The following is a 27332-nucleotide window of genomic DNA, read 5'->3' on the forward strand; positions in this document are numbered from 1 at the left end:
TTTATTTTATTTATATTCAATAAAAACTCAATTAACCCTTCTTCTTTTTTTATCATAACTATAAAACCAAGAGGAAACAAACAAGTTCTAATATCAACAAAAATACAGATAAATTATGAATAAGAGTTATTAGTATATGAATATGATTCTAATATCTCCATAAGAACTAAATGAAAAAAGGAAATTATAAAGTCTATTTATTTCCCTTAACGATAAGTACAACCATAATCTAAATATTACAGTAAAAACTATAAGATTTCACTATTTTCCCGTCCGCCGGCGGTGATCTCGCCGGAGCCAAGATTACTTTTCTCTTTTCCTTTATTATTATGCATCCATACTTTAAGAACACCTTTTCCGACGCCGATTTCGTCGCAGAATTCCTCCACCGCAATCTCATCGGACTTTTGTATCTTCCATCCAACTCTTTCAGAAAAACACAACATTTTCTCTTTTTGATCTCTCGTGAATTTCGTCCGGTGTCGTTTCCTCCCGTTTAAATTCTCCGTCGCCTTCAATTCAGTCGCCGTCGCCGGTTGATTTGCGTTAACATATGCGAGTAACATATGCGGCGGCGGAGGGAGGGGAATTGGAGATGGTCGGCGCCGGAAACTGAGATATTGGGCGGCGGTAGTAACAGAATCGTCTTCCCGGCGATGGAAATTTCTATGGCAATTGCAAACGGCGCATTGTAAGGATTTTGGGTCGGTGGGAGTTGTGGCCGGAGACGGTAAGAACTCGCCGCAACCGTCGACGGCGTGACCGCCGAGACCGGCGGCGTGGTTTTTTAGACATTCTCTGTATTTAAGGGTCGCCGGCGTTGGCGGTAGAAAGTGACGTGGTATTTTCATGTAGTTAGCTATTTTGACTTCACCGTCTTCATGGGTTTTGGTGCCGGCGCCGGCGCCGGAAGTTATGGTTAGGTCCATAGGAAAGGGAAAGGGAACCAGTACTTCTCTCTCTATAGATAATGATGATGGTGATGAAGAAGAAGATAAGTAGAAAGCATTAATGGAGACTGGTGAGGGATAATCTCTATATATGTGGTGATTATGATTGAGATTATTTTTCAAGTTTGGTGGCTAAATAAGAAATTAAGATTTAAATAATATCATTTTCTTTTAATAATATTAATTATTATTATTTTCATAAGAAACTATTTTTTATTAAATTAAGGTATATAATATAAAATAAAGCCTACAAATTTAATACAAACAATTGACGATATAAATATTAAATTATAATGATCATTTACAAAATTAAAATTTCTAAACGATGAGAGTTGAATTATAATAAGAGTTAAATTAAAACAAGCTGAATGAACCCATAAAACGGTATCAAGAGAACCTTTATCAAATTATAATTGATTATCCGAAATAGTGATTATCTATATACTGTTTACAAATATTACATTAAGAGGAACTTTTATATTAAATATTAAATCAAATAAAAACATAAAAAAATAGATAGTCTCATTTGTTATTATAAAGGAGACGTAAACGAACTCGAGAATGCATAATCAACATAGTCAGATATGAACAGGAAACGACCCACCCACTGAAGATTGAAAGTATTATTCGAATCACAAAAATTTTAAATAAAAAATTCGACCAGGTTAAATAAAATACCACAATAAACAAAATTAAATATTAACTCTAACCTGAAAAGAAAAATATGATGCTTAAAAAATTAAATATTATTTTAAATTTACTATAAAAACAAATTTTGAAAGAAAAAAGAGCATATAACCATTAAAGATTATTATTTAAAAACAATTTATTTGCCTAATTTTTTAAAGGAAAAAAATTAAAATATTAATTAATTGAAGAAAATAGATTTGAAAGGGGATTAATAAAGGAGGCTGAGAAATTCAAAGATCATTAATGAAAAGAAGACTTAATTAGTTTAGTTAGATCTGAACATTAAATAATTTATAAACCCTGCCAACATGACTGACACGCGTTTTAGAATTATAAGCATTAAGAAAAATATTATTATTTATTTAAAATAAACTAATCATGTTTTCAAGATAATAGTTTAAATTAAAAAGAAATGTTTTCTACTTAGTTTTAATTTTTATTTATGATTATACAATTTAGTAAATAAATTACATGGTGAATTTCAGTAATATTTATATTTTAATATAGATGTTTAAGATTTGTTAAATTATATTTTTAACAAAAACTTATCAATTAATTAAATATATATATATATAATAAGATATATATATTTCAAAAGTCAGCTTAATTAATTAGACATTTAATTTTAACCGTTTGCTTCCTTTCTCAGGTATGGAAAAGTATTATTATTATAAATATATATAATTTAAATTTGAAAATTTTATTTTATTGATTGAGTATGGGATTATTGCCGACCATATTGCTTTTTGGTGTTTCTGGAGTTTATCAGAATCAGATTTTTATTTATTTATTTATAATATGTTTGAGGTTATTTTGGAGTTATTCTGTTTATTGGGGGAACATTATGAATATTTGACCCACCTAAAAAAATTATTATTTATTGTTTTATATATGTTCAATTATTTATATTATAATTAATAATAATGGTCACTATAAAACTAACATAATAATATTTTGATGGTTTAATGAATATTTAGTTTTTAATTTTATTTTAAATATTAGTTGACTTATTCGCAATATTCAGTCTACCACTTGATCTCTATTATTTTACAAATATAAACTATTTAATTATATTACAAATCTCATTTATACATAATTCATTCATTAGAATAACTAAAAATTTTAATTAAGAAACATTAAAAACACTTTAAATTGAGGTGAAAGTGAAACCGTACTAATTCACTAAGGTAATTCATTTGACAAAAAATAATTTGTAAGAAACCAAATGTTACAAAAGTTGAAGTAGGTAAAAAAAAACAATCTATCAAACTTTTACAAAAACTCATTTTAAGTATTTTATTTGAAAATTAAAGAAGAATTTTATTTGAAAATTAAAGAAGAACTGACATGATACCCAAAGGTAAGGCCTCCGCTTAAACTTAACACGCTTTTAGATGAAATCGAACACGTGACATTTGTTACCTCGATGTCGATGGAGGTTTAAATAGTTTTTATATAAGATAATTAGAGATATGGACCAATTAATTTAGTACTATCTTGTTTAAAGTTTTGTTTTAATTGATAGAATTTGGATCCATATTTGGGTTAAAATGTGTGCTAGGACACCCTTAGTCAATATTAATGATGAATGTTCAAATTCAAGGTAAACCAACATGACCTAAGAGAAAATGAAAGTTTTAAAGTTGTTTTCTGAGGGGGGTGACGACGTTTTTAGTGAGAATCGAAACTAACTACCAATACTGACCTCGGTTTAAGAATATCTTAATCCACAGATTGCAAGTTGTGACAAATGATTATGAAGGATCAAGCAATTACTACTATGGGAACTTTGCTTGAGTTGGTTGTCTCTATTTGATCCTCACAAGTAAAGTCATGATAACTAAGAAACATAGAATGTGAATGAACACATAATATTGTTGTCAAATGACCAAACAAATTGCTTTCAGCTAAGCATACAAAGGATGGATGGATACTACTATAGTCTACAAGACAAATCATTTTAATTTTAATATACAAGACAAGAAGAAAGACTAACCTCATTCAGTAGGAAAACAAAAACCGCACTTTCCAACCATCATTCATCATCAATCGCGGTTGTTTCAATTCCAACCTTGCTTTTATCCTCCCCATCCTGAAATACCTCAGACTGTAGCGAAGAATCGATGTTATTCACATGTAACCATGTCAGTTCCCACAAACTATCTCCGCCCAAAGCACTCCTCTGAACCAGCACCCCTTTCGTCTTCATCTCCTGCAAAACGTTCTTCAAAAGCTCGGGAACATTCTCTTGAAGCTTATCGCTCTTCTTCCCTCTTACCTTCACTTTCACATACTTCTCCATTCGACTAAGCACCCCCAGCCACAGCTTACAGAACGTCGTCAGCTGCGAAAGCTCCTCAAGCAAATTTAAAAACACTTGACCTAGAATCTTCACAGCAATCGCTAAAGTCCCTTCCATGTTCTTATAATCCTTCTGTGACTGCCCCTGGGCGAGTTCGAGCAAATCATCTAGAACCGTGAATATAACTTGATCGAAACATTGCAACCAAAGTCCGTTCGCAAGGGATAATCGTTCCACTCCTGTTAAACATATCTGCAACGATAAAAGTGCATGATTCCTAACTTCCTCTCGCTGATCCAAACAAACCTTCCTTATCCCCTGAACAAGCCGAAGCCACATATCACCTACTTCCTGCGGGAGAGTGACCCATTGAACCAAACAGGCGACCGAGCCCGCCATGAGATCCAGCGCTCGAATCGAACGGTCAGATTGTCCCACGCGAGACTCCGCGAACTGACGCGCGGAATCCAAACACAGTACGTAGTTAGCTGGCGAGAGGTGCGCCCCATCCGACATTAAGAAAAGTAACGAATCGAATCCAGATTCGGAAGCTTCAGGGTGGCGGGCGGTTATAGACAGCAGAGAAGTAATCGTCCGCCACCCATTCTGGGATCGGATATGATTCGCGTTCCCTTTCACTAACCGGCTAACTTCCTGCGTTATTTGCTCGCAATACGCGTCTGCCACTCTAGCATCCAGCTTCAGAACGAGCTGTAACGACCTTAAAAGCTCGTCGGCCAGATTCTCCTTATAAGGTAACAACCTTTGACAGATTCGTAACAAACCGAAAACTGCCTTCTCGACTAGCGCGCAAGGCATAACCGTTGATTGAACGATACCCGCTATATGCTCGTAAACCCCCTGCCAGAGAAGAACAATCCTGTCGCGGTTATTCAGAGTAATCGCGATCAACAACTCCAAACAGAATACAGCGGTGTCTTCATCCTCGGGTGAATTATTCCGTTTCTGTGGTCTCCCAGCAGCCCAAATCAACGCTCGAGCGAGCTGCAATAACGAGTCCGCTTGTAGAAATTTGCTCTCGGTGAAAATACCGTCGATGTGACACTTCTGAATCGTCTGCAACGTTCTCTGATGGGCAGCGAGTTGCTGTTCCGTCGGTTGGGACCTCGGTTCTTCGGTATCGAGCGATAGGAGTTGACTGAACCGACCCATAAGCCCGGACGATCTCCTCGGGGTACCGATAGAAGGCATGTGGGCCGATGACATCGAGCTTGTGAAGGGCTTCCCATGGGCGGGATCGGGGGAGAGTTCGGACTCATCCGCCACATCACTCGCCACGCGGGCGGGGAGTAGACCGAGTTTGTGCAGCTTCAAGATGCAGTCAAGTATGTTCCGCCAGCCTGTTCGGATGAAATCTCCGTACCTGTTGGCAATGTTGAAGACGGTTACGGTCGCCATTCGGGCTTTCGTGTCGTCGCCGAATGCCAAGACGGGCTCCTCGGCTAGAGACGGGTTTAATAGAGTTGTGAATTTGCAAAGAGAGACGACTAGATCGTCCAAGACGTCTTCAAGATGATGACACGCAGAGATTTTGGCGACGGCTAGGAATCCGTCGATGCATGTTTGATAAACGTCTTCGTGTTCAGCGTGATCGAATACCACAGAGATGGCGGCGATGGTCGGACCAGACATGATCGCAAACATGTCTCGGTCCAGGTAAGTTTTCGAATCCGCCACGATAAACGGAGCAGTTTTCTTCAGTTTGTGCATCAGATCAATCCAACGACTGTGATTCATTTCAGCAACACCCATACCTTGCTCGGGGGTGGTCCGAATCTCATTCCTGCAGATCGAATGGTACAGCTCGATCAAGAATTCCCTAGGAAGGTCATTTCCTCCGTTGATATGTCGATTATTTCGAATAAAATCCTCCTCAGTCATCTTCTTCTTCACCTGAACATTGTGTTGATCCGTGTTCAGCATTATCAACGAGTACGACAGCAAGAGGGCAGCATCTTTGTTTGCTAAAATCAGCGGCGACTGTTCGTAATATCTCTCCGAAAAAGCCTCTAGCACTCTCTGTATCTTCTGCGATTCACCAGGAAGTCTGAAAGTCTCGAGAAACAGACGTAACGCAATATCCAAGTTCATATCTTGAAAATCAAAAGTCCAGGCAAACTCATGAAGAACTTGGATACAAAACTCGTCGTGATTTCCCAAGAAATCCCCAACAAGATTCTTATCTAAACCGGCAGTATACCTGAAAAAGCAAGCCACGCTTTGGGGATCGAGTTTGTCGGGTAAAAGATGGGTAACCTGGAGAAACTCCAGTCCTTTCTTCGGATCTCTATTAAAATGATCAGCTCCAATCATCAACCGTCTTTTGATATATTTCCTCTTCCGAACAAACGGAACCCATTGTTCAGGATCGTTATAGTCATCACATTTCACCATCCAAAAGGGAGCATATTCCTCGAGATTTACAGGCAACGCTTCTAAAGTTCCAGACCCATTGCCTATCCTCTCGGCCATTCCTTGAATAACTGCAATCAGACCGTCCAAAGCAAGTATATGCATGGAAGATAAAGGAGAGTTAACTGGAAATGCACTCTTTGATAATAAATTGGCTAGATCTTCGAATACATTCCCACAAGTTATGTCGCAATCCAAGTTAGCATACATCTCCACCATAAAGTTCTTTTGACGGCAGAAATCAACAAGAACCTCCATTGCAACTTCCTGCTGGTGGTATGAAGCCTCATATCGGCTTTGTGCCAACCTCAAGATCACACAAGAGAAGAAAGCTTCTAATTGCAGTTTTAGTTCAGTTCGCAAATTATTGTATAGATTAAGGACAATGCTACAGACGGTGGAAAGAATAAGTGGACTCATTGACAAACCAAACTGCATCAGGTTACGGAATAATTCATCTTGTACCAAACTCAACAATCTTGGATGTTGACGGATAGAGGGACCGCCAAGTTCAATTGCTGAATTAATCATGGTCAGAGCAAAAAGAGGAACATCTTCATCCAAAGCTATATTGTTTGCCTTGGGTCCTATAGCCCCATTATCAACAACAGTCCATAACGAGCACAAGAAGTGAAATATCTCCACCATGCAAGGAACTCCATAGGGTTCAGTCATCAAATGTGGATCATATTGAAGGGCATCCTTCCCATTAATAGACTGCATTAAGCTTTCCTCCATTGAACCAACGGCAGAGCCTAAACCAGCAGATGATAGTTGGTTGTCATATTCGGACCTACCATTACCGTTCTCCAATTGTTTAGCACCTACCTACAAGAAAAGAGAAAAAAAAAATGTTATCACCATTAATGACTTATAAATGACTCAATTTTGTGAAGGAAAAAATACAAGGTAAAATTTATGCTTTTGAAGAAAATGAAAAACTCAATAATTCGTTTTCAACAGCTCAAACAAAGAGTGGTGTTAACTATATGAAAGGAGAATGGGGGCAAAGCCCGATCATGACAAGGAAAATCAGCTTCAAATTGACCTCATGTCATTTGAGGGCCTCGATCTAGAGCATTGAGGGTGCTTTGAGGTTTTATGAGTAATGAGAGTTTTTTTTAGGTTTTATGAGTAATGAGAGTTTTTTTTAGGTTTTATGATCTCATGACTTGTCCTGTATTGATTTGGTTTTCCCATGATCAATTGATCAATTAAAAGGTTTTGACTCAAAAGTAAAGCTCAAACAAGCTACAGCCCACAGTAACACATAACAGTTATAGAAACAAACTTGGATCAATACAGGCCTTTTCTTGCGATAACCCAATCTGCTAATGTTATCACATAACAAGTTTTCAAACAGTGGGAAACACAAATTTGCCTTAAATCTAAAGAATTTTCAAAATATGTGAATGATAAGGATAACAGGACAAAGCAGACTGAAGTTTTATCACTAATGAGTATAGAACAAAAAAGAACAACAGATGTTATCATTCATATCATAATATTTAATCAAAGAGTGTGAAGTAAAAATGTGTTGTCATACCTCTGGTTTCACTGGGCCAGCTCCTTTGACCAATGATCGATCTGTGTTTTTGACATTAGACAGATGCGAAAATATAGTCCTGACAAGTTCATGCATGGTCTGGCGAGCAATTCGTTGTAGTAATTCACCTTTACTCGCTGCTTGATGAACTACTCGGTAACAAGTATTAACTATGGTACAGACATGTTGATTACTCAACACAAGTGATGCTTTACTTTTCATGCAAGCAAGAAGAACCTGAAGTATCTTCATAAGCACAACTTCTTCAGATGCAAGATCATTAACCTCAAATCTACAACTAGTCACAGCATCAACTACAGAGTTCATAGCATCTTCAACATTGACAGTAGTCAGATCAAGCATATCAAATGTAAGAATCTTGTAAACAGATGACAATGCAATACTCGTTATCGATGCACCAGTTTCATCCGATCGAATAACTTCAAGAAACGGCTGGAGATAATCAACAGGGTTGATCGTATGCCACTGATGCTGCTGCAATGAGAAAATTTGTTTCCTTAATGATTTTAGAGACTGAATCAGAGAGTGCTCCAGCTGATCATCCCCTGAGGTATAACGACCACCCCATCTCGCATTACTTCTCATGACTGCCAAAACTGCCCCAATTTCTGAATTGATCATACAAGCCAAAGTAACTTTCCCAAATGAAGAACCCTCATATTCCTCTGGTTCTTCTTCGATGGAATTTATTCCAGATTGAAGTTTCATACGCCCCATGTTAAAGTTGTTCATTCCTTAGTTAACTATACCACATCTGAGAGAGAAGGATAAGAAATTACACAAAATTAATACATTTATGATGAAGAATTTGAATCAGATCGTAAAACCCTAACCAACCCACGAGTGACATTCGTGAAAAAATCAAACCTCTTTACAATTTCCAGTGTAAGAAGACTGTTGTCGGCTGTAGTGAAGAAGTTGTAGATGAAAGAACAGCGTTGAATCGGCGTTGAATAGCCGGAGAAGCGATCAGGAATCGCCAAAGACCGGTTGAAATTTTCACTTGAAAAGTGGAGAGACAGCAAAACGTGCGATACCCTCTTTACAATCAGGCTTCATGAATCGAAGCACGTATAGTAACAGTAAAGAAAGAGGGGCCATTGACTCGAAATCAGGAAGGAAGATTCACAATGATCTATCATTTTTCTATTAGGGGTGAAGAATTCAAAATATATTTCAATGATATAGAATACTATTATTATTATTATTATTATTATTATTATTATTATTGGGCCAAACATTTTTTCTAGAAATGATCAATTTTATGTCTTGTTAAATTCAATTTATCTATTGTAATCCACTTTTGAAATGAGAAATTTTGTAAATCTTAATTTTAGTTTATTACATTTTTTTTTTGGCTAAAGATATCACTGATTAACATAAATGTTGTTTATCAAATAATGAAAATATTCACAAAATGAACAATTTAGTTTACTCAGCGAAAAACGCGGGAACAATCAATTTTGAGAAATAAACGAATTATTTGTATAGAAAAGGTAATGAAAAAAAAATACCCGACACGAATCGAACACGACCCGTACCCAACACAAAAAAATAAGGTTATGATCGAGACAATTTGAATATTCATCTAGTAATTTCTGACCCGACACGAAAACACGACCCGAACGAACACGAAAAAATCATGTTAGGATTATGTATTTTTTTTGTTCGGGTCAAAATTAGGTTAACCGGTTTAAGATGATTAATGAACAGGTCAAAATTGAGTCGACCTTAAATGACTCGAAGTAGACTTGTCAATCCGTTAATATATATTTTTAAAAAAAAATTGTTTGTTATTTCCTATTCACTCACTAATTTTATTTTGTTTTATTTTTAGTTTCCTATAAATAAATGTTTGATTTAACTTATTTTTATTTTGTGTTAATGTTATTTTAATATGAAATAAAAATATGTGATATTAATTAAAATCGGGTTGAGTTTGAGTTGAACCCGATCTGACAATTCAGGAAAAGAAACTATAATTTGAATGATTAAATAAAAAATTTACTTTTAATCTAAATTTTGACAAAGAAAAAAAAACATATTTAGTCTCCAATATTTGCTCATTTGCTCATGATTGAATTAACACAAGTAATATAAATTGTCTAAATGCATAGACTTTTCTTTTAAAACAATATATTAAGTTTATGAATAATTTCATTTGCATTAGAATAATGAAAACATGTCAAAACAAGCCTAATGGTTGAAATTACATTTGCACAAAGAAAAATTAGTCACAAGACAAATGGTGTCATGGTTTGGAACAAGTTTTAATAATACAAGCAGACCATCTAGACTCAACCGCACACGAGGAACAGTCGCATTTCTTTCCATCTCGGTCGAGTCTAATGTCATCAAATGGGCATCATCATCGTCGTCGAAACCCGACAACAAAACAAACAAAAGAACAATATTTTCAAATGCTTCTGATGTTAGTTAGGCTAGAAGAAGTTGATCCCTTCAGTCTCACCATTCGCTCCTGCTGCTGCTGGTCAGGAACAAACACACTATTGTAGTTCATTGACCTCGGTTCAAATTTATACGGAACTCGATCACTATCTTCTCCACCCGATGCTTCATAGCCGTCGCTGGCTGATCCCGATAACGGGATTCCCTTCAAAGCAGCAGCGCTCGCAGCCGATAAACAAGTCATTCTCCGAGCATCCTCAATACCCGAATTAGAAATTGGAAAGGGATGTAAATCAGGGGAATCCAAACTGCTTTCGGGCGAGGAACCGACGACAACTGTCGAACTCGAAACAGCGGCTAGGTTTGACAGGAATGCACCTCGTGGTTCTATCCGTAGAGGAGCGAAACTCGTCGAGGTTTCGCGAATAAGATTGTAAACACTGCCATCCGAGGATTTAGTTGTGTCGGGTTCGAAGGGTCGGTCCGAGGTTAAACGAACTCGTTTGCTGGCTCGTCTTCTACTGCCATTGTCTCGTTTAGCTTCCTCTCGTCTGACCACAGGCTGCAAGATTTTCGATTTCTTTCTCGCTTCAGCAGCTGCTTTTGAAACATCTTCGGCATTTAACCGGGCTAGAGTCCATGGACTGATCTTAACCGGAGCTGCAGTTTTTTTCTTCATCGGTTCGTCCATTAATGTTTTCTTTCCGAATGAACTAACCGATCCTGTGTCGGGTGGGACCACATCAAACTGAAAACAAAGAGCATAACTGATTAAAAATGAAACGGGATGTTGTCGGATTGGTTGATTTCGCGAGAAAACGAACCTGATCTTCGACGAAGAGACGTGGGGGTGTACACCATGCGGCTCGATGGAATGTGTTCATAGAGCTCACGCTACTTAACCCGGTCATCGAGCTGGCGGTTGACATCTGAGGACTTTGTTGACCTCCTCCAACGGTTCCTTGTTCTTGCTCCCGTAGAGCTATGATGTAATCATACGTGCTAATCCCCTATAAAATCAAAGAGAATATGCTCATCTTAATCTTAATCTTATTGAAATTAAATTTGTTAAAAAATGTTTACCTTCTTCATTAGGAGAATATGGAAGAAGAACAACTGAACCAATGGCAGCGTCGCAACCATAGCCAACAAGGTGCAAATTACCTGTCAAAACAAGAGAACCGGCGTAATTTGTAGAAATCGAGGTTAACAAGCTACAAAAACACAAGATTATTATCATTAACTAACCACGACAATCACGAAAGGGACTACAGAGAAACTACTCCCTAGCTTCGAGGTAATATCGACTGAGAATCTCTTGTTGTCAATAAAACAACAGATTAACACAAGAATCCCGGTTGACCATTGAAGTATAAGCTGCACCAAACAATTTCAATCAAACAATTACTCAAAACCAACTAACCAACAAACCAACCAAGAACGAAACAACATACCAAGAGAAGAGCGAAAACCATTAGTGTGAAGAACATCTTATAGTTCCTCTTGCCTATACAGTTATTAATCCACTACATCGACAAAAAAACACGATAAAATGTATTAGACACGTCGTGTTACTTAGCTAGACGAAATTCGAAGAACAATCTAACAGTAAGTACCCTGCAATGATGATCAAACCGGTCCACACATTTATCACAAACTCTACAATGCTTGCTGTACCTGAAAACCTGAAATCAATGCAATTTCGTGTTCATAACTTTACTCCATATATTCTCTATCAGTTTGAATTACAGTTGATGTGAATGATTTCTCACCTCTACTTCACATAAACTACAATAGAACATGCCATCTTCACTAAGCTGTTGCTCAGTTGATTCTTCATGTGGGTTCGAGCATTTGTTGCAGAGGGAGGCGCATGGAATAAGAGCTAAAAGACCAAATGCCCAGGATGGGTGTCGAGGTAATTCAGTTGCTCTCCTGGCTGAGCGAATATCCTCCTTTGAAGATTCGTCATTTGGTTTTTTGCTGTCATGGGTGTTTATGTACTTTTTGGACTTGAAAACTCCAGAGTCAGCGGGATCAGATGCTGCACACCATATATATAAGCTGAAGACAGAAAGAATCTGCAAAGAGATGCAGATATGAAGATTGAAGACAGTCAAGTTTCAAATCCAGACCCAGTTGAGAAATTGGGAAACTATCATACCAGAGGTGTATAGAGCCCTATTGCGATATATTGGAAGAGTTTTCTGCCGACAAAAGGGGCAAAGAATACGTAGAAAGCAAAACCCAATGCAGTAAATACAGAAACTGCAACAATCTGTAGAAGAATCGGAAAGAAAAATCAAAATGTGGGTCAAAACATATATAAGAAGAAGATGATAGATAAACCTGGAGAGGATGATAAGGAAGCTGCCATCCATGTTTTCTCATTTCTCCCGTGAAATGTTGAAACCCCTTCTTCTGGGTTGATTATATCTTTCCTTGCTTCGATGTATTTACTGGAAAAAAGGGTCAGATCTCTGTCTCTAAGTTGCATCCGCAAGTGAAACAAATGAAGTCGGTTGAGCCAATTTCAGCAAGTTCTGTCATTGGCGAAGCAATGTCTGGGATTCTTCTTCTTGAAAAGGGCTTTTACCTTAGATATACGGAAGGAGAAAGAGAAGAACTTGAACGGCGACGATGATAAAAGAGAAAAGGGGGGTTGGGTTGGGGGGACTACTACTACTAATACAGACGGTGGGGTTAGAGATGGATGGAGACTTAAGAAAGAAGTTGATTTTGGGTGTTCTTTTCGAGTCAAGACTGTAAATTTAGTGTGCCTTTTTAGCCTATGAACGAATCAAAGTGTTGGGTTTTACTGCAAACAGCTAGTTGTTGGGGTTTGGCGCAATTGATTTCTTCCTTTAAGCATAAGTAGCCATCATGGCTAGTTGGAATGAAATTACCAAAGAAAACAAAGAACAGTGGGGTCAATAGATAGAAGATGAGGCATGTGGCTACAATTTGTTCCCCAATAATAATATATTCATTATTTTGTTTTGAATTAAAGAGAGAATATATAGAATAAATAGAGATTTTGGAAGCTTGTGTAATGTTTGGATTATGGAGAAGGAGAAGACTTTTTCTTTCTGATTAGGGTTTGTATCAAAAGCTTCCCCTGACAGACATAAAGATGCAGTCTTTCTGGATTTACCTTCCCGGATTTTTCCCACTTTCATCATTTTTTTTATTTTTTATTTATGTTTAACTTACTTTTGACAACCCTAATAAATAAATTAAGATTTTATTAAGGTTGTTTTGCAATTTAACCTACTTTGGGTTGTTTATGTTACTTTGTTGTGTATAAATCTAAATCTAGAACTAGGATGCATTAATTCCCTTAATAGCTGTTTTTTTTTTAGAATATTTTTAGATTTTGTTTAAACAAATTTATTTGATAAAAAAAATAAAAAAATATTGGGTTTTTAATTGGCTTAGCTATTAAAGTATTTATTTATATTTAAAATTTAATAAAAATAAAATATTTTAATTAATGAAATAAATGATTTGATTGTTAGAATAATTGTGATATGATATAGAATTTATAGTAAAAAGTAGTAAAAAAAATAATTGAGATAAAAGAAACATTTTTTAAATTATTGTTGAACAAGATATTTGAATTTTTATTATTTTTTTACGTTTAAAGTTTAAATTTAGAGTATTTTAGTAATTTAACTAATAAATTGAGTCATTGAATAGTTAAAAAATAATAAAAAAAAGTTATAAAAACTCATTTGATATTAAATTATTTTAAAATAATAAAAAGAGTAATTGCAAATTTATTTGATAGAAGAATAAATTATTTAAATTAAATTATAAAAATGTATTTTATATTAAAAAAGAAAATTTTAAATATTTCAATTGATAAATTTTATAGTAAGATATATGAGATGCTAGAGATTATTTTAAATTAATTAAAATAAGGAAATAGCTTAATTGATTATCTAACAATTATATTATTAGTTCTTATTTTATTATATTTGAATTTTAAAATATGAAATAAAAATTTGAATTCATATTACATATTTTTTTCAAATAACCCAATATCAAACTAGCTCCAAACAAATAAAACAACATATGTATGAAATTAAAGCTTCTCATTTTCGAACAAGTAACAATAACTCACCCGTGACTAATTAATTGTCTTTTTTCTCCATGTCAATTACATTCTCCACATTACATCTTGTCTTCATTGAGAGTTATTAATTTGGTACTTTTGTTACACACCATTAATTGTTAATTATTTTTATATATAGTATTGTGACTTGTGAGTTAGATCTAGAGCTGGACAATGAGTTAGCTAAATACGAATCGACATAATCCAACACGATATTTGTACGGAACGACACGATACGATATTATCTCACTCGGGTCTTGGGTTGACAGGATACAAGCACGAGACGACATTGTCATGACACAATTACGAGTTTATATAATCGAAACACGGTTACAAGTCGACACGGACAAGACACGGATATAGATACAGCACAAGTATAGACACGACACATAAACACAATTAGTCAAATGACCTAAGCTACTTACATTAACATTCTCTAAACTTATTACATTTTTATTCAATTAATAAATTATTTAATTTCATAAATATAATATTTATAATTAAAATTAAACACACTAAAATCTAATATTAAAATAAAATATTAACTTAAATAATATAAATTAAAATAAAATATAAATAAAAAATAAATTATATGAATAAAAATGTGAGTCTATTAATAATTTTATTCGATATTATTTTATTAATTACTTATTAATTTTTTTATTATTTATAATTTCAATTATTATTAACACATTAAGTAATAAATATATGATAATAATTTTAATTTTAATTTTAATAATATAATAATATATATTTATAAATTTTACCCAACTTTCCCCCTTTCTCTTAATTTTTTCTCAAACTACCCACTTTTACATTAACATTATTAAATGGCCACGTCTCTCTAAATATATTTACATTTTCATTAAATTTATAAATTATTTAATTTTATAAATGTAATATATATAATTAAAATTAAATATACTAAAATATTAAAGTAAAATATAAATATTAAATAATATGAATAAAAATTTGAGTTCCATAATAATTATTTCACATATTACTTTTATTAATTTAAATATTATTTTTAAAATTTTAAATTATTTTAAAATTTTAATTATTATTAAAACACTCAAACAAAATATATGATAATATAATAATATTGTATAAGTTTTACTAATAATATAATTTAATATATATATATATATAAATAAATAAATAATTAACATGAGTGTCAAGACACGATTGTATTGACACAATAACAAAATCTAGTCGGAATAACACGAAACACGAATTTAAACACGAATAAACTCGTGGACACGAAAAACACGACACGAAAGAGTCCGTGAATCATAATGTTTTGAGTGGGTGAAGACATGATACGACACACATAAGATTTAGACACGACACAACACGACACGATTAAGAGTCTAACACGACTTGCCCGAGTCGAATACGAACATTTATGTACGATGCCCAATTTAGATCAATCAATTCTTTAAACTTTATTTAAACAAGAAGAAAAATAGTTGATTAATAAAAGGTTGTTTGAAATCAAATTAAATATCATTTAAATGCTGATATAGTTCAATAATAGATTCAAATATCATGATAATAAAATGGCAATTAAGTTTGAGTATTTAGTCTTATTAATTCAAGTCTTTTAAAAAATAAAATTAATTAAAAATCATAATTTTTTAAAACGTTAACATTAGTGTGTATGAGATTCCTAATTCAATATTTGGATGTCATTTCAACCTTCATGCATTATTCATGAATTAATAAATTTAAATAAGCATGAATCCTTATAGTAACTTGATATGATTATATGCATGGATTCAATTTAAGCATTAACATTAATGAGAGAAATCACATATTATTCATTTTTTAAATATATTTTTTTAAATATTTTATATGGATAATATATTTTTAATTTGCAGCATATGTTTCAAATAATAATAAATAAATAAATAATAATAATAAAATATTTTTAAATGGAAAGAATATCAAATTTATTTATGAATTTGGTTCAATGTGTCAAATATACTTATGTACGAAAAACATTATGTTTATTATGTTTATGTATATAAACATGACAAAATGTGTCGAATTTATTAAATAAACGAAAAAATTAATAATAGAGTTAACTTTTGTCATGTAATATTGCAATGTCGACATTTTAGGCTACAAATCTTACATTGTCAAGTTTTTAAGTAGTTTCTTTATTTTTCTTAACGAGGAAATGAAATGAGAATAAAAATTAAGCCTCAATCGATTCTAGTTATTAAAATAACCCTAATCTCATTTCACCACTTCTTATTAATATCATCACTTATTTATTAATCAAAATACTAAAATATCATATATTTTAAATTATTATATTTTATTTATATATATTAATATTCTTTAAGTTTTTTTTATCAAAATAAAATAAAATTATTATTTACTCAAAATCATTTCCCATTATTTTTTTTTCTTAGTTTTTAAATAACCTACTTCCAAACCAGACCTATAAAAAATAAGTTTACATGACAAACGCACATATCAAAGTTAATTTTTTTTTTATTATATTTTTCATTTATTAAATAAATAATTGAACATTATTGGTCAAGTTTATAGGTAAATTTAGAATGTTCTCTATGCATATGACATTATTCCATCCTTAAATGGGTAGATTATGTTAGGTGATAATTAATGAATGTGTCCAAGAAAATGAAATATGTATATATATGGTAAGCATAATTGAGATGAATTTGACCCATTATCTATTATTTGTATCATTTGGCATGATCCATTCCATCAAATCATTTGAAAAGGAAATAAAGAGGCCTTTTAATTGATTCATTGAAAACTAACTTCACAACAAATATGTAACATTTAATAAAAATTGAGTCTTATAACTTTTAAAATAAATAAAAAACAGTAACCTTAATCATATAATTTCCAATTACCTATGAGGAATAACATAAGACCCATGAAAATAACTTCTTGTCATTGCCCAAGCCTCAAAATAGACAAATGAGCTAACATACAATCCTGGTTTATTATTCTCTAAAAGTTTTGGCTATTGTTCTTTGTTCGGAATTGTAATTCAATAAATTATGCGCAAGCGGGCATGTCTTTGAGCCATGAATCTAATGGCTTTCCAATCGAGTAAACAATAAAACCGATGCTCCTTAGCTTTTCTACATCCATAATATTGCGTCCATCGAATATAAATGCCGGTTTTTGCATGTTTTCAAAAATTTGTTGATAATCGAGTTTCTTATACTCGTCCCACTCCGTCAAGACACAAACCGCATGAGCATCCTTGGTCGCATCATAAGCATCCCAAACCACATTAACCGACTTCATTGCAGTTGGGCTCATCTGCGGTTGTAGATGAGCCGGATGGTCCCAATCGAATTTCTTCAAAGTCAAATCCCTTTGAATCTGGTCTTCGGTTACTTGAGGATCGTATATGCTCAACTCGGCTTTATCTCCTAACAACCCTTTACAAATATCGATAGCCGGCGTTTCCCTTGTATCACCCGTATCTTTTTTAAATGCAAATCCAAAAACCGCAATCTTTTTTCCTGAAACCGTGTTAAACATCGACGAAACAATTCTATTCACAAACCGACTCTTTTGGTAGTCATTTATCTTAATAACTTGTTTCCAATAATTTGCAACTTCCGGGAGACCGTTACATTCACATATGTAAACTAGATTAAGGATATCCTTTTGAAAACAAGACCCTCCGAACCCGACACTCGTGTTTAGGAACTTGGGACCGATTCTCGTGTCCTTCCCGATTGCATACGATACTTGTGTCACGTCAGCGCCTGTCGCCTCGCAGAGTGCTGACATGGCGTTTACCGACGAGATCCTCTGCGCGAGGAACGCGTTGGCGGCTAGCTTCGACAGCTCGGCTGACCAAAGGTTCGTGCAGAGGATTCGTTCCTCGGGAACCCAATGAGAATACACGTCTTTTAAGGTTTTAACCGCGATCGCTCCTTCGGGGGTTTCGCGACCTCCAATTAGGACTCGATCGGGGTTAAAGAGATCGGAGATGGCGGTTCCTTCGGCTAGGAATTCCGGGTTCGACAATATTTGAAAATTGATGCCCTTGTTGTTATGGGTTAGGATTCGTTCGATCGCTTCCGCTGTTTTGACAGGGACAGTTGATTTCTCGACCACGATCTTGTCGGATTTCGACACATCAGCTATCATTCTAGCTGCGCTTTCCCAATAGGTTAGATCGGCTGCTTTGCCAGCTCCGAGACCTTGAGTTTTCGTCGGAGTATTAACCGAAACAAAGACAATGTCGGCTTCTTTAACGTGTTTTTCCACGTCGGTGCTGAAAAATAGGTTCTTTCCTCTGCATTGTTTCACGACATCGTCGAGGCCAGGCTCGTAAATTGGAAGCTGGTCGCTGTTCCAGGCATTGATCCTAGAAGCGGTTATATCAACGACAACTACTTCAATTGATGGACATTTGAAAGCAATGACGGCCATGGTTGGACCGCCAACGTAGCCAGCTCCGATACAACATATTTTAACCATTTTCAATGGTTATCAGAAACCTGAGAACAGAAACTGTAAAATCAGATACTAGATCTAGATTCAATTATACCCTAAATCAAGACTCTGTTTTGATCTTAAAAGACCATAGATCAATCTTAAATCATGTTTGAACGGATTAAGAATGAACCCAGAAAGCAACAAGTGAAGAAGAAGAAGATTACCTGAAAAAATTATCTTAGTATCGAAGAATACGGAGATTATCGATATGTAAGGAAGAAACAGGGGAGAGATGGCGCTAAAATTCCAATCTTTGGCGATAATAATGCATTACCGACCATTTTACCTTAAACGGTTTTATCGTACATAGTTAAGTTTGATATCCTATTTGAACATCTTACTTAATTACATACCTAAATTTCGACCTTTTTCCTTACTGTCGAAATATACGAACTTGTTCTTGCTTCTAAAACCCTAAAACCCTTTTCTCAAGTCTCCAACTACTGGCCAGGAATGAACCGGGAGTTAGGAATACGCAGAAATTACAGATTTTTACAAGAATCCGCAGAAATCCCATGCTCCATTCTCTCCATCATTGGAGATTCTTACGGGTACGAGCAAAGCCTTTGTTCTTCGCCGTTGACAGTTCACTAATCTTCACGAAATCTTCAATCTCCGTAGTGGATATTGATGTTACTGATTCCGACATATCGGGTTCCGATTCAATTTCTCCCTTAGCCGAAATCGATTCACCAGTTGAGGAAGTCATATCTGGATTCAGAAACACAGACGCCGCAGTCAGAAATCGTCTTCGCAGCATTGCTTCGACATTAAGTCCTCGTCAGGTTGATCAAATTCTTTATGATTTTGCGGCCACTTACCCAGATTCTGCAATCGAGTTTTTTTATTCGGTGAGGAATTCTAATGGGTTTCGGCCTTCCAATGTTTCTCATTTGGTTATTGCCCATGTTTTGGCTGCCAAAAGAAACCTTAAAGAGTCGTGTTCTGTGTTAAACCAAATGCTGCAAGAAGAAGGTAAACAAACTATTAGCCCCCCCCATATCTTATTGATGGATGTTCACAATTGATAGCTTATGTCTTTTCATTATTGTGATGATTTTGCTTAGGACCTGATTCGGCACCTTCACTTTGCGAGCTGCTGGTGGATAGATTCATTGATTGGGATTCAAATGGTTTGGTATGGGATCTTCTGGCCTTTACATACTCAAAATCGAACATGGTCCATGATTCACTCTTCATTCTTGCCAAAATGAAGGATTTGAAAATTTGTCCTTCCATTAAAACTTACAACAATTTGCTGCATAATAACTTCAAGAACACTGTTTTGTTTCGGAATGTATATAATGAAATCAAAACAAGTGGTACTCGGGAGAGTGAGTACACGAATTCCATTATATTGGATGGTTTATGCAGACAATCATTGCTACAAGAGGCAATTGACTATCTTCTCAAGCCTAAAGCGAAAGATGAATCATTAACTTGTGTGACTTCTTTTAATACACTAATGGGGAGATTGTCTGAATTAGGTTATCTTGATCTTGTTAAGTCCTTGTTCTGTATGATGTTCAAGTATGGACTATTACCCGATACTTATAGCTATAACATTCTGATTGATTCATTATGCTCAGCTGGCTCCATGGAAGAATCGTTAGAATTCTTAGAGGATATGGAGAGAAATGGCATAGAGCCGGATGTTGTAACCTACAACATCCTTATGAAAGGGTTTCGTCTGATCGGTTTGATGAGTGGGGCATGGATGATCGTTTGTAGAATGCTCTCGAAAGGATTGAATCCAAACGTTATCACATATTCAACTCTCATTTCAGGGCATTGTAAGGCAGGACATGTTGAAGACATCCGTTCTATCGGGCCTCAACATAAAGCCATCTCTTATACTGTCTTGCTAGGGTTTCTGTGTAAATCGGGTCGGGCTACTGAAGGATTGAGTTTGCTTTATGAAATGGAAACTAGTGGGTTAAAACCAGATGTAATAGCTTATTCCATCCTCATTCATAGTTTGTGTAAGGAGGGAGAGTTATTGAAAGCGGTTGATCTATGTGAGAACATGTGCGAGAATAGAAACTTTCCGAATTCGTTTGCACACAGCGCTATCTTATTTGGGCTATCAAAGAAATGCAAGATATCGGAGGCGCGTAAGTATTTCGACACATTTGCAGGAAGCGAACTGATGAAAGATGTGGTTTTGTATAACATAATGATTCACAATTATGCAAAGATTGGAAATTTAGAAGAGTGTTTGCAGTTATACCAACAATTGGTTCGAAAGGGAATAAGACCTACTATTGTCACTTTCAATTCCCTTATTTACGGGTTTTGTAAGAATCAAAATCTCGGCGAGGCTAAGAAATGGTTCGATAATATCAGGAATCACGGTTTATTGCCAAACAGTGTTACTTACACGACAGTTATGGATGCATTTTCGTCAGAGGGTAATGTAAACGAATTACTCGAGATGGTTCAGGAAATGGAGGAGAAATCTGTGGAAATGACGAATGTGACCTTCACTGTCGTTATAAAAGGACTTTGCAGGCAAAACAGACTTCAAGATGCTCTTAGGGTTTTAGAGGACATGTATTGTAAAAACGTTTTGCCCGATCAAACAGCTTACAACATTCTCATCCACTCTTTTCTCAAAGCTGGAGAATTCAAGAAGGCTTTCGATCTGCACAAAGATATGATAGTACGAAACGTTCAGCCTTGTACAGTTACCTATAATACCCTCATCAATGGGCTTTGTGTTTATGGTAAATTGGAAACAGCCGATGCTTTATTCTTCTTACTTTGTGATGAAGGTGTTAGAATGTCGAAGGTGTCTTATTTATCGCTAATAAAAGCGCATTGTATAAAGGGTGATGTGGATAAAGCGGAGTTCTATTTCAACCAGATGATTGGAGATGGGTTTCAAACATTGATTAGTGATTACAGTTGTGTGATTAATAGACTGTGTAAAAGACTTTATGTGACGAAAGCTAAAGTTTTTCTTCGTAGGATGTTGTTTGATGGAATCCCGATGGACTTTCAGATTTTTGAGGTGATGCTTCCTGCATTTCGTGCTGTTGGTGATCATAAATCGGAATATGAAATGTTAGCTGGAATAATCAAATGTGGCCTTGTTATATACAAAACTAAAGCCACTTGAAATTCTCCCTACCCACAGAGAAGAATGTTTCTTGAACAGTTGGTTGGATAGAATTAGCAGAAAACATTGATATCCTATGTCTAATTTTATCTCTTCCAACTGAAACCAACAAACTGTGACTTAGATGTGTTGCAGTTCAGAAGACTTCTGTCGCGTTCTGTATTTTTGTCCGCAAAATTGATTGTGTAAGTTTCTCAAATTTTATGAATATCTTTATCCATTTGAAGTGCATTCTAATTCTTTTCATTATTTGCAGATGACAAATCCCTCTTGGATATGCCCGATGCATTTCAATTACCAAGCTTTTCAATATAAGATTGGTGGGTTCGTCCAGATAAATGACAATCTGGAAATCCACACTGAAAATCTACACATTCTTGTTTAATATTACCAGGTAAAGATGCTCTACCTCATTTCCCATTTCATATACTAGGGTTCTTTAAATTGTGGTACTTTTCCCATGTGGAGTGAAAAGGGTTACAATTATTATGCAATTCCAATATGCTTCTATGATTTAAGTCTTTAATGAATAAGAAATTGTAGATCCTATCCATGATAACTCCCATTCCAAAAATGTTGGAGCTGGTTAGTTATTATGATATTGTTGCCTGTAAATTATCGGTAACTGTCTGATAAAATCATCTGCTCCAATTAGCATTGAAAGTTTCATTTCCTATCAATGTTTCAGTAAAAGCTAAACTTCTTACATGCATTTGTCGGTTTGTTGCAGGTAAAAGGAATGTAAGTGATGGGAATTTTATCGGTTCATGGACCTGGTAGATATCGGCTCCTTTCACTATAGGTCAAGGATCCCAATCAGGCATTGAGCCTGGAAGAGCAATTACATAGCCAAAGCCAATACCTTTTAATACTAGCTAACACCCTAAAACTTCATCATAATATATATGTATACTTTTTGACACTTAGGGCATTTGTCATCAATCCATTCCCCAAAAGTTCTTGTACCAACTTGGATTGATTGAAATAAATTAAATCTGTAGTTTTTAACTTGTGTTTGAGCTCATTTATAAATAGTGGTCAATTTTATTGTTAGCAAATATATTCAAATTCATAAAGCTTTTTTTGGATTTGAGTTATTTTAATAATATTTAAATATATTGACCATTTTCAAGAATCCTCTCATTAATCATCTATCAACTAAAATACCTTCTATTTATAAATATATATATATATATATATATATATATATAAATAAAAGATTTGAAATTATTTAAATAATCTTATCAAGATCTTGGAGAATTTAAAATAAAGAAAACTAATCAAACCAAGAACCTGAATGGTTTAGTGAAGAATCTTTAAAGATTCATCCTAAAGCTTCTTCTTGTTAGATTAATATTATTATTATTATGATTGCAGAGTGTATTATAATGGATCGAAAAAAACATGACATGGCGTCAGCCATATATGATTTGACAAATTCCAAACACAAATGAAGCTTTGTCGGATCCAATTTCGAGACGTGGACAACTGTCAGAGGTTCTCTTTCATTCTGGTTCTTCTTCCCGTTCCCCTGTTTTTGTTCATTCCTTTCCTGTCTTCGCTGACTCGAAAACTCTTCCAAATTTCAAGTTCTTCTTTCTTCCCTTAGCCGTTTTTCATCCTCAGAAAAAACCCATTTCCCCACATCAGCACAAAACGACGATTTCATATCTGATCAGCAATCTGCCACTCAAAAAAGAAAAAAGATTGAACTTTTACTGTTAATCCCAATTCCCGCCAATCTTCCCTTTAATGGAGGATCCAATTCTTCCCATTCGTGATCCATCCTTAACTAGACCACCACAACCCTCTTCCTTATCTTCATTATATCCATCAGGTAATTCAGAGGATACAGAGGTCACTCGTCTTCTCATAACTCCACAAATGAGTGAAATTGAAAGGCCTATCTTGATCACAAGAACTTCAAGTTATAATTCCACCAGCAGATCAGATGAAATTGGATCACAATCATTTCATGATGGCACAAGCCATCCTTCATCCGACATGTTTCTGTTGACCAGACTCATATTCCATCTCCTACGTTGTATTGGGTATTGGGTATATTCGATTCCCACTAAAAACATCTTGTTTTGTAAACTAATTCACATTTCTCGATCATTTTCAGGTTATGTTACAGATTAATCATGAGGTTTCTGGCACTATGCTGTTACGCGATCTTTCTTTTACCCGGTTTTATACAAGGTTTGTAGTGTTTGTTCTATAACATTGATTCATTTCTTGATTGAATTATTAATTTTCATGTGAATTCTTATAACTTATACAGTTGGATACCATTATTACTTCTCAAGGCAAGTCCGAAGAGACATTGTTTATGGTGATCAACCAAGGAATAAGTATATATATACATGGTTAATTGGTTATAACCTTGTTTGAATTGTTTTTATCTTCTTCTCAACCGCGATCATCGTGCAGACTTGATCTGTTTTTGCCTGTAAACTGCGAAAGCCCAAAGCCAGTTGTTGCATTTGTAACCGGGGGAGCCTGGATTATTGGGTGGGTAAAAATGCATGAAATTTATACAAAAATTATGGATTGTGACTTTCGGGTTTGAATGTTTGATGCAGATACAAAGCATGGGGTTCTCTTTTAGGGCAACAGTTAGCAGAAAGAGGCATTATAGTTGCATGTATAGATTACAGGTGACAACTTCTTTCCTTTTTTTAAGGTTGCTTGGTTCATTTTTGTTCTATATATACTATGATATAATCTTTTGTTTTGTTTTATGTATATGTAGAAATTATCCTCAAGGAACCATTAGTGACATGGTTGATGATTCGTCTCGGGGTATTGCATTCGTGTGTAATCATATCGGTGAATATGGAGGTGATCCAAACAGGTTAGCCGGGCAGGAAATAAAATGTTTGCGAAAATTCGATTTTTATTTGGTGTTTTTTTGATTTTTGGTAGGATTTACTTAATGGGACAATCAGCTGGTGCTCATATTGCTGCATGTACTCTCATTGAGCAGGCAATGAAAGAAACCGGAGAAGGCGATAATTCTACTTCTTGGAGTTTGTCACAAATTAAGGCTTATTTTGGTTTATCGGGCGGGTAATTTATGAAAAATTTGACATTTTCACGAGTTTAATTGAGTTTTAATTAATTTGTATTGTATTTGTTTGTATTGACAGGTACAATATGTTTAACCTTGTGGACCACTTTCATAGTCGAGGCCTATTTCGATCATTGTTTTTCAAGTGCGTTACTAAAGACATTTTTATTACAAATTATAACTGTTTTTTAAACATTAGAATGGTTTTATCAGAATTATGGAGGGCGAAGAATCGTTACAGAAATTCTCTCCTGAAATTGTCGTTCAAAATCCAGCAATTACAGTTGCAGTTTCGCGACTCCCTCGGTTTGTACTTTTTCATGGTACCGGAGATTATTCAATTCCTTCGGAAGCAAGGTAATTTATATACAACCTATAAGTCATCCTGTTTTTGCACATTTCTATAGTAATACAACTTTTTTTTGGTAGTTTGTCTTTCGCGAACACTCTTGAAAGAGTTGGAGTGAAAGCCGAAGCAATTATGTACGATGGAAAATCCCATACCGATGTTTTTCTTCAAGTAAACAAATTCAATTATTAATTTTTTTTATTAATGACAACCATCACCATATTCCCCACTCTGTTTTTTTGTTTTTTAACATTAGTTCCATGATTATAGGATCCAATGAGGGGTGGAGAAGATGAACTTTTCCACGATGTTGTTAAGAATATCCATGCGGGTGATGAAGAGGCTTTAAGAAGAGATTCATTGGCTCGGCCTAGGAAACGTCTTGTACCCGAGTTCTTGTTGAAGTTAGCTCATATTGTCAGCCCATTCTAACCATTTTTTATATATAATTGTAGCATAAATACATCAATTAGTTTATTTAATAGGATAACAAGTTACAAACATACAGAAATTGAAGAAAATCATTGAACATGGATAACACTTCATTCAATCATATCATGATAGCTTATTATAACATGATTATGTTTTAATTCCATCAATGTTTTGCTCCTGATTTCCCACCTTTTCCCTGAAAAAGAGAAAATTAACTCAATTCTATGAACATAAACATAAAAAAGAGTCTTATATGTGATTTACCTTCTTCTTAGTTTCCTGAGTAGCCTTTGGTGCAACCGTCTTCTTTGACGAGCCTTTAGAAGATGGTCCTTTCGAAGGACCGTCACTGGTTTTGACAGCTACCTTTTCGGCGTGTCCATACAGCTGACTGCCTGCGGGTTTTTCAGCCTTCATTGATGCCATTATACAAGAAACAGAAGATGTTCAAATGAGCTGATGAATGATGATACTTAAAATAAACTTCATGATAATAGCTTATATATATGTCATAAAAGGTTGGTTAGGATCAGATGCTATGGATGATTCTATTCTAGATGAGTTTAATTAGTTCCTGTTATTATATGATCTGATCTTCAAAGTACAACAGTTTGATTCTACCATCAAGTGGTAAAACATTGGAATTGGATGCTATGTGAATGAGCATAATCTAGAAAGTTCTGAAATACTCATTCTGTCCCATTTGGAAACACTTATTTTTTGAATTTGTTGTATGTGACCAAATCTAATTTTCATAAGTTAGGCATATATAAAATTTTGGGAATAATTAAATTGTTTTTACTTATGAATTTTATCAGAGTTAAAGGTTGTTAATTATTTGATGTCTTGATTGATACCATTCTTTTTTCTTTACTTATTAACTACTTTAATGGTTTCTAAGGATATAAAAAGGTATAATGATGATCCTCTGATTTATAATATAGTGCCTTTTGAGAGGAACCCACCCTTCAACTTGTGCAATAATTCATAGAATCAGTTATACAAAAGCATCAATTTCCTTCCTTGAGTTCAAGGTGAAGGTGTACTTCTATGGATTGAAAAAGATTCTCAAGAAAAATCTTACTTACAACCTATTAACACTTAAAAACAACCCTTCTATTTTGATAACGTTAAAAATGTATGTTTGAAGAGGTGAGTAACTACTGTATATCATAAATTTTTTTATCTATATCAAACTAAAAAATTTGGTATAAGAAAAATCATATTGTTGCCGTACCGTTATTTTGATATACCGAAATCTCAGTACGATACAAGTTCAATATCGAATATTAACTGTGTACCGTGATTTTGGTACGGTAATAGTATTAAATCGTTCATATCAAATAATATAAAAATTTAATAATATTTTGATTTTAAAAAATTATA

At 34.5% G+C, this 27332-nt stretch overlaps 6 protein-coding genes and 1 long non-coding RNA gene across 7 annotated transcripts; 2 read left to right on the top strand and 5 right to left on the bottom strand.

Annotated features, from left to right (window-relative positions):
- Positions 1–209: 209 nt before the first annotated feature.
- Positions 210–993, bottom strand: LOC124936794 (zinc-finger homeodomain protein 9-like). Its single transcript, XM_047477322.1, has one exon. The coding sequence runs from the start codon at positions 927–929 to the stop codon at positions 249–251; it is 681 nt and encodes a 226-aa protein (XP_047333278.1). The 5' UTR covers positions 930–993; the 3' UTR covers positions 210–248.
- A 2478-nt stretch (positions 994–3471) lies between these two features.
- On the bottom strand, positions 3472–8691 carry LOC124936748 (ARF guanine-nucleotide exchange factor GNOM). Its single transcript, XM_047477268.1, has 2 exons — positions 7922–8691; positions 3472–7203 (listed from the first exon to the last, which is right to left on the bottom strand). Exons 1-2 carry the CDS (start codon positions 8672–8674, stop codon positions 3676–3678), a joined length of 4281 nt encoding a protein of 1426 aa, XP_047333224.1. The 5' UTR covers positions 8675–8691; the 3' UTR covers positions 3472–3675.
- A 1401-nt stretch (positions 8692–10092) lies between these two features.
- Positions 10093–13010, bottom strand: LOC124936562 (probable protein S-acyltransferase 22). Its single transcript, XM_047477070.1, has 9 exons — positions 12701–13010; positions 12516–12629; positions 12124–12432; positions 11968–12036; positions 11806–11877; positions 11600–11728; positions 11435–11515; positions 11176–11361; positions 10093–11099 (listed from the first exon to the last, which is right to left on the bottom strand). Exons 1-9 carry the CDS (start codon positions 12740–12742, stop codon positions 10359–10361), a joined length of 1743 nt encoding a protein of 580 aa, XP_047333026.1. The 5' UTR covers positions 12743–13010; the 3' UTR covers positions 10093–10358.
- Positions 13011–17507: 4497 nt separating this feature from the next.
- Positions 17508–18964, bottom strand: LOC124935828 (UDP-glucose 6-dehydrogenase 3-like). The gene has a single exon (XM_047476261.1). The coding sequence runs from the start codon at positions 18951–18953 to the stop codon at positions 17508–17510; it is 1446 nt and encodes a 481-aa protein (XP_047332217.1). The 5' UTR covers positions 18954–18964.
- Positions 18965–19406: 442 nt separating this feature from the next.
- On the top strand, positions 19407–23145 carry LOC124936001 (putative pentatricopeptide repeat-containing protein At1g13630). The gene is made up of 4 exons (XM_047476452.1): positions 19407–19946; positions 20039–22277; positions 22349–22486; positions 22823–23145. Exons 1-2 carry the CDS (start codon positions 19487–19489, stop codon positions 22090–22092), a joined length of 2514 nt encoding a protein of 837 aa, XP_047332408.1. The 5' UTR covers positions 19407–19486; the 3' UTR covers positions 22093–22277; positions 22349–22486; positions 22823–23145.
- Positions 23146–23527: 382 nt separating this feature from the next.
- Positions 23528–25949, top strand: LOC124934376 (probable isoprenylcysteine alpha-carbonyl methylesterase ICMEL1). The gene is made up of 11 exons (XM_047474900.1): positions 23528–23589; positions 24218–24294; positions 24377–24446; positions 24526–24606; positions 24678–24752; positions 24848–24949; positions 25021–25164; positions 25245–25310; positions 25379–25522; positions 25595–25685; positions 25785–25949. Exons 1-11 carry the CDS (start codon positions 23543–23545, stop codon positions 25944–25946), a joined length of 1059 nt encoding a protein of 352 aa, XP_047330856.1. The 5' UTR covers positions 23528–23542; the 3' UTR covers positions 25947–25949.
- A 26-nt stretch (positions 25950–25975) lies between these two features.
- LOC124934377 lies at positions 25976–26415 on the bottom strand. The gene is made up of 2 exons (XR_007099065.1): positions 26211–26415; positions 25976–26142 (listed from the first exon to the last, which is right to left on the bottom strand). It is a non-coding gene; the product is annotated as an uncharacterized LOC124934377 (long non-coding RNA).
- Between the last annotated feature and the right edge of the window lie 917 nt (positions 26416–27332).

This window comes from Impatiens glandulifera, chromosome 4 (genome assembly GCF_907164915.1).
Source record: "Impatiens glandulifera chromosome 4, dImpGla2.1, whole genome shotgun sequence".
Taxonomy (NCBI): domain Eukaryota; kingdom Viridiplantae; phylum Streptophyta; class Magnoliopsida; order Ericales; family Balsaminaceae; genus Impatiens; species Impatiens glandulifera.